This window comes from Ammospiza caudacuta, chromosome 19, assembly GCF_027887145.1.
Source record: "Ammospiza caudacuta isolate bAmmCau1 chromosome 19, bAmmCau1.pri, whole genome shotgun sequence".
In the NCBI taxonomy this organism is placed as follows: domain Eukaryota; kingdom Metazoa; phylum Chordata; class Aves; order Passeriformes; family Passerellidae; genus Ammospiza; species Ammospiza caudacuta.
The window spans coordinates 12,236,100-12,243,115 of NC_080611.1; the positions used below are offsets into that span (position 1 = coordinate 12,236,100).

Genomic DNA, 7,016 nt, shown 5'->3' on the forward strand with positions numbered 1-7,016 from the left:
CCTTGGGTTCAGTTCACTCTGCAACACCAGAGGTTCCTGTTTGTTCTTTGCCAAACTTCCCTTTTTTTGGGCTCCCAGCTGAGAGGTGACAAGTGGTGACATCAGTCCTGCATCATCCCCAGGGCTCTGGCACCACCTTCCACTGAGGAACAGTGGAAATCAGCCTGAAATCAGCCTGAAATCAGAAAGGGCTGAGGGGTCTGAAATCAGTCTGAAATCAGAAAAGGCTGAAGGTATTGAAGGCAAGCCAAGCCTTGCAGTCCCCCACAGCTGCACAGAACCAGTGCCAGGCTCCTGAAGGAATGGTTCCCTCCCTATCCCACCTGGACAGGACTTTCCCCCAGCCAGGGGAACACAGCTCCCTGCTGCCCCTTCAGCTCCTGCACCACTTGCAAGGTAAAGCACCTTAAAAGAAGAGCTTTCAGGTTCGAGGAATTTTTTTTTAATGTAAAGTTTTAGATAAATAAATTGTTAAGGAAAAAAAAAATAATCTCCGTGTGCTTCTCCACAGCAAGAGAAGCAGCAGAATGCAAAGAACTCCTTCAAGCTGGCATTAATAATTCAAGAGCTCTGCAGGTTGTCTCCAGCCATGTGCAGCCCAGAGTGGGTTCCTGGTGTGCCAGCCTGCTCCACATTCCTCGGTCACCTCCTCCTGAGGGTTGGTTTCCTCCTCTCACCTCGGAACTCAGCACTGCCACTCTGAACTCTCTTCGGGGCTTTGTTGTGCCCAGCGAAGGCAGCTCCTGCCCACAGCTGCAGTCCTCACTGGCAGGACAAAGCTCACTCTGAGCTGCTGCAGCCCTGAGTGCCCTGAAGCACCTCCCAGTGGCTGAGTCCTGCTGGCACTCACTGCCCAGGTACCCACGGGCACTCCCCAGTGCAGCTCCTCTGTGGGACAGCAGTGACATCCAGGGCACCCTGTGCCCCAGGGCCCCCAGAGCTCCCAGGTTCCCCACTGTGCTCCAGGTTAAATCTCCAGACTGCAGCAGGCTGGTCCTGGCTGTCACAGCACAGCAGCAAACGCTGCTTTCCAACCACTCTGGCATGCTTAGAGCCAAAGTGGGCTTTCCTTCCCTGCCAATCACCTCTTAAAGACAATAAAAATAATAGAAAGCATACACTTTGCTCCCATGATCTTTGCTTTCTCCATACAACCTGCAAAGAGCCGACAAGAGGCGTGTCCCAGGTGTCACTCCCCATCTATCTGTGACAGGGTTTGCTCCTCATCTCTGCTCTGCATTCCTGCAGGCTTCTCCTCCTGGCTGCACGGCATTCCCACTCCTGGCTGCCACTGCCTTTAGGAGGTGCCTGTCTGCCCAGGCACAGCTGATGCTGCTCCAGATCTTCCCTGCAAGGTTCATTCCGACCACTCCTGGATGGCCCCTCAGATCTCTGGGAGTCACTGCCTGGGGATGCACTGGGGCTTGGATCAGGAGCAATCCCTGAGGCACAGCCTGGATCAGGAGCAGCCCTGAGGCACCTTCCTGCACCAGGAGAGCAGGAGCAGCACCAGGAGCAGCCCAGCAGTTCCCCTGCAGGGCCAGGCTGGGCCGAAGGGCACAGAACATGGCACAGAACGCTGGCCCTGCCCCTCTATCCCTCTGAGCTCCCATTCCAGCTCCTTCCTGTGGTGTGCATGGACAGGAGGGCACAGAGCTGGCTGCAACCTGAGCTCCTGCTGCAGGCTCTGCCAGGCTGCAGGAAACCCAGCCCAGAGCTCCATCCACAGCTGCAGAGTGCTGGCCTGACCCACCCCTGGCTGCTCCCACAGCTTCCTCCCCGGGCACTGCCCCTGCTCTGCCCTCTGCACAGCACTGCACTAATTACACTCATTACCCTCTGCTCCATCCCTGCCCAGCAAGAGCAGGAGGTCACCCTGTCCCAGTTGAGCAAGGACGGGTCAATAAATGCAAACACTGATAAAAGCACTGGTGAGGGTGCTGCTGGCACAGCCTGTGGCACGAGGAGAGCAGAAGGAACGCCTCAGACCCCACTAACACAAACCTGGCACTGAAGGATGCCCCCAACACAAACCTGGCACTGCAGGATGCCACCAACACAAACCTGGCACTGAGTAACTCATCAGCCAATCCACTGAAAGAGGCCAGAGAAGAGCAGAGGAACAAGACAAACACCAAAGGGACCAAGGGGCTGATCAGATCTGGCAGGGGCAGCAAAGCTGCAGCCCCAGAGGGATCAGTGACCCCTCTGGCCACCAGCCCTGGGGCTGGCACCTCCCTGCTATCCTGAGCAGGTAAACTCTGCTCATCTGAATCAAGCACATCTGTATGCAGTCCTGCTTAAATCTGCATTTCCAGAGAAACCTAATTGTGGATTCCTCTTCTCATAAAAACAGGATTTAATTCTCACTCAGCTAGTTATGAGGCAGCAGGAAAAAAAAAGTTGAGGTGAGACTATTACAATCAGCTTTGTTGCTCTCTGCTTATCTTAGAAATCAATATAAATACAGCAAATCTTAATTTAAATATTCTCAATTTAATAGCAACTTGTCAGTAAAACCTGGTGTACTTGGAGTCTTTTTCTTTAAATCAACTTATATGCTTTGGTTGCTACAGAGGCTGAGAGATTTAATTCAATACACAAAGCATAATTCCAACCCTCTTGTGTTAAAAATATTCTTTAAATAAATAATAGATCAAAGCAGTGTCACTTTGATGGCATATGCAGTCCAGGGAAGGGGGAGAGGAAGGATTAAATGTTTTCAGAGCAACCCTCCTGGAGGAAGGGGCGGGGGACACCAGTGAATTCTCACTTATTTTCTCTACATTTACCACTCATTACTCTGCTGATTCTCCCTTTCTCAGAGCTCTGCCTTCTAAAGAACCTTCAACTCCACATAAACTCTGGGGTTTGTAGAGCAACAAAGCAAGATGAAAAGAGGAGTCATTGCACTCCCAAATCTGTGAATCACTTCCTCAAACTGTAGTAGAGCTCTGCTCACTCCCCATGACTCCTCCATGAATAAGGCAAAATCTGCTTGGGGCTTCCATGATTCACTGGGGAAATGGGAATTCACAGGGGGAAATGGGAAATCACAGGGGGGAAATGGGAATTCACAGAGGGGAAATGGGAAATCACAGGGGGGAAATGGGAATTCACAGGGGGGAATGGGAATTGACAGAGGGGAAATGGGAATTCACAGAGGAGAAATGGGAATTCACAGGGGGAAATGGGAATTCACAGAGGAGAAATGGGAATTCACAGGGGGGAATGGGAATTCACAGAGGAGAAATGGGTATTCACAGGGGGGAATGGGAATTCACAGGGGGGAATGGGAATTCACAGGGGGGAATGGGAATTCACAGGGGGGAATGGGAATTCACAGAGGAGAAATGGGAATTCACAGGGGGGAATGGGAATTCACAGGGGGAAATGCCACAGCTTTACCTGCCCTGGGAGTGCAGAGCCTTGCCTGGGCTCCCCTTTGAGCACTTCTTCAGGCTGGGGTGTTTAATGGCAGAGAATGGCCCCAGGCTGGGCTGTGAGGAGCTCATGGATGACACTGAAGGTTCTGGAATGTTCCCCACACTCAGCCCACAGGCAGAGGCACATCCCCTGCAGCAGCAGCAGCAGCCCAGAGAGAGGAGCACACCTCAGCTCCATCAGCCCTGCCTTGTGGGAAAGGCAGCCAAGAAACAAAAGGAGCTGCAGGAATTGGGGATGGGGACAGAGGCTCCCCCTGGGCCTGCAGGGAAGGAAGGGGCTGAGCCATGGGCTGGGCTGGAAGGACACAGGGACACCAGGGGCTGTGGGCACTGACAGGGCTGCAGGGCACTGGGGACAGTGCTGCAAGGAGAGGGAAGAGGAAGAGAAGAAACTTCCTGAAGACAGCTAAAACTGGAAGTAAATAATTTGTGATGTCAGAGAGCAAAACAAAGCAGTTCAGGAACAAAAAGAGGGAAATCTACAGCCCATCAGCTTCACCCTGACGGCACAGGCTGCCCTCACAGCTCACAGGAAAACCCCACAACCCCAAGCTCCTGGGGTTTCTGCAGGTGCTCCATTCCCTGGACAAACCTGAACCACGGGAAAACAGCAGCAGGAGTGGCTGCCCTCCCTCCACCTCCTACTCCCACGAGGTCAGACCTGACCAGATTCCGTGAACTGTTTGCAGGGTTAGGCAAACTCCAGCTCACTGGGTGCAAATATTCACCCCAGCCATCCCCCCTGCAGCACTGCAAACCCCATCCTCAGCCCCTTCCCTCCCCAGCTGAGGCTCTGCCCTTGTTACCTCACATTCAGCACTCAGGAGACAGCCAGTGACGGCTGCAAAGGGGAACAAAATACAAGACATGACAAACAGCTGCTGAGATCTAAAAGTAATGAGGTTGAGCATTCTCAAATCAGCTGCTCTTGCTCTCTCAGGTGTCTTTACCTGCTTTTGGTATCTTCCTAGGCACCTGTTCTTAAACAAAAAGTAATTAAACACAGCAGCAAGTTTGTCCAAAGGGTGCAGACATAAACCATGCCTGAGCTGCACCACTGCCCTGGTGTGAAGTTATTTGGTGTACTGGTGTTTGAAGTTATCTCCAGCTGGCAGAGAAAGCAGAAGGACTAAACTGAAAATTTGAGATTTGCTTCTATTTTCTTCTTTCACAAGAGTCAGATTCAGCTTCTTGGGGAGTGAGCAGGGCCCAGCCCCACTGAGCTCATCCCCAGAGAGCAGCAGCAGCAACAGCCACGAGGTTCATGGCACAGAGAGTCCCAGAGCAGGGAACTGCAGCTCCACGGAGCCAGGCAGCAGGAGCTGGGCTGGGATGGCCACTGATGGCAGCAGGCACCTGAAACATTTCACAGCAGCCACAGAGAAGCCCTGAGCACCCCCTGATCTGTGCTGCTGCTGCACAACCTATTGATCAGCACAAGCAGGGCAAAGTCATTCCTCAATTAGAAACAGGCAACTCTGCAGATCAGGGATGGAGGAACAGGAAGGCTCCCAGGAAGGACCTAAAATAGCCCAGCAAGCTCATCACACCTCCACAGTCTAGTGGAGAAAGTCTCCTGTGTGCCAGAAGCCTTTGGAGCAGAGCACCAGCGTGGTGTCTGTGCTGCCTTCACATCACACCCCAAGGCTCAGCTCCAGCAGTGAGCTGCCAAGTCCCACCTTCAGATCATGGTTCAGAACTTCTGAGCAATGCAATTCCACTCTGGGAACACTGAGACTCAGGCACAGCCTGGGCACAGAAATTACAGCTTGCATTTCAATGAGTTCTTCCATCCTTTACAAGAGGAGCGTGAACATGACAGAAATCCAGAAACACCTACAAACACAAAGTTATGGGTGCAAGAACTGGGAGAGCCAGCAAGGCTGGAACCTAAGCGGCTCCCAAGGGCAGAATGAGTGCAGATGATGTCCAGGACATTTCTTAGGTGCTTGCTTTCCTCTTTACTGAGCCATTGAAGGTGTCCCACAGAGGCAGCAGAGGATCCCAGACTCCCAGCTGGAACATGTCTGTGTCACCTCCAGTGCTGTCAGTGACACACAACAGGTCCCCAGACACCCCAGGAGCTCCTGTAACACACCAGAGTTCCATCAGAAAACCATGTCCTGCCTCCAAAATCCCACAGCCTGTCAGTGCACAGGAGCTCCTGTAACACACCAGAGTTCCATCAGAAAACCATGTCCTGCCTCCAAAATCCCACAGCCTGTCAATGCACAGGAGCTCCTGTAACACACCAGAGCTCCATCAGAAAACCATGTCCTGCCTCCAGAGCTCCACAGCCTGTCAATGCACAGGAGCTTCTGTAACACACCAGAGCTCCATCAGAAAACCATGTCCTGTAACACACCAGAGCTCCATCAGAAAACCATGTCCTGTAACACATCAGAGCTCCATCAGAAAACCATATCCTATAACACATCAGAGCTCCATCAGAAAACCATGTCCTGTCTCCAAAATCTCACAACATCTCACAGCCTGTCAGTGCTCAGGACAGCCTCAGTGTCCCCTGCACCCAGCACTGCTGGCACAGCAAACCCACGCAGCTCCAGTGCAGCTGCACCCCCAGACTGCTGCAATTCCTGCACCTGCTGCTCCTGCTGAGCTTGGGCACTCCACAGCCCTGCCCAGAACACACCAAGCTGCATTTAAAGAGCCCAAGTGATGGAGCTGCTCCATGAGCCAGTGCCGTGAGCATCACACCAGTGCCTCTGGGGCAGCTGCAGCTTTGCTGCCCTAACCCCTCACCAGGACACAAACCATGGGATCCACAGCCAGCTTCACCTGGCTACAGCTCAGCACCCCTCACCAGGACACAAACCAGCTCAGCACCCCTCACCACTGAGACACAAACCACATTATCCACAGCCAGCGTTTCACCTGGCTACAGCTCAGCACCCCTCACCACCAGGACACAAACCATGGGATCCACAGCCAGCTTCACCTGGCTACAGCTCAGCACCCCCTGAGCTCCGACTCCTGCTCCACCTGTCCCCCGAGTGCTCCTGTGCAAACCCCACGGTGCCCTGGAGCATTACCCGGTCCTTCATTCTCCAGCTCTGTGCCAAAGACTTGGAGCCCTCGATCTTCTCGCAGTGCCTTTTCTTCATGAAGGCCAGGGGCAAGTTCCAGTCCGTCAGGTCGGACTCATCCTCCTCCCCGAGCCCCAGGAGAGGGGACTGCAGCATCTCAGACTCCATGGGCGGCGGAGCTCCGGGCACCGGCTGGGCAGCGCTGTCCAGCCCGGCACCCAGCGGGGCCGGGGGTCCCTCCGGCCGGAGGGGCACGACGGGCCAAGGGCGGCGGGGGCGGCGTTCCCCGGTGCGCGGGCAAGGACGGAGCCGGGGCACGCGGCGCCTTCACCTGGCGCGGGCAGCGGCCCCGGCCGGGCTCGGTGGCGCGGCCCGGGGAGCACCGAGGGACCGGCGAGGGCCCGGGCCCGGGGCCTCCCTCGCACCTCTACCCCCGCGGGCCCCGCGCTCCCTGCGGCGGGCACGGCGCCCGGCCCATCGCGGCTCCCTGGCACACCGGCGGGCCGAGGGCGGCTCGGCGAGC

General features: G+C 54.8%; 1 protein-coding gene across 1 annotated transcript in view; it reads right to left on the reverse strand.

Annotated features, from left to right (window-relative positions):
• Positions 1 to 6,813, reverse strand: part of RPTOR (regulatory associated protein of MTOR complex 1) — a 101,881-nt gene extending 95,068 nt beyond the window's left edge. The window contains exon 1 of the mRNA XM_058817064.1: positions 6,500 to 6,813. Within this exon, the coding sequence (XP_058673047.1) occupies positions 6,500 to 6,661 (162 nt within the window). The 5' untranslated portion in view covers positions 6,662 to 6,813. The remainder of the gene's footprint in view (positions 1 to 6,499) is intronic.
• Between the last annotated feature and the right edge of the window lie 203 nt (positions 6,814 to 7,016).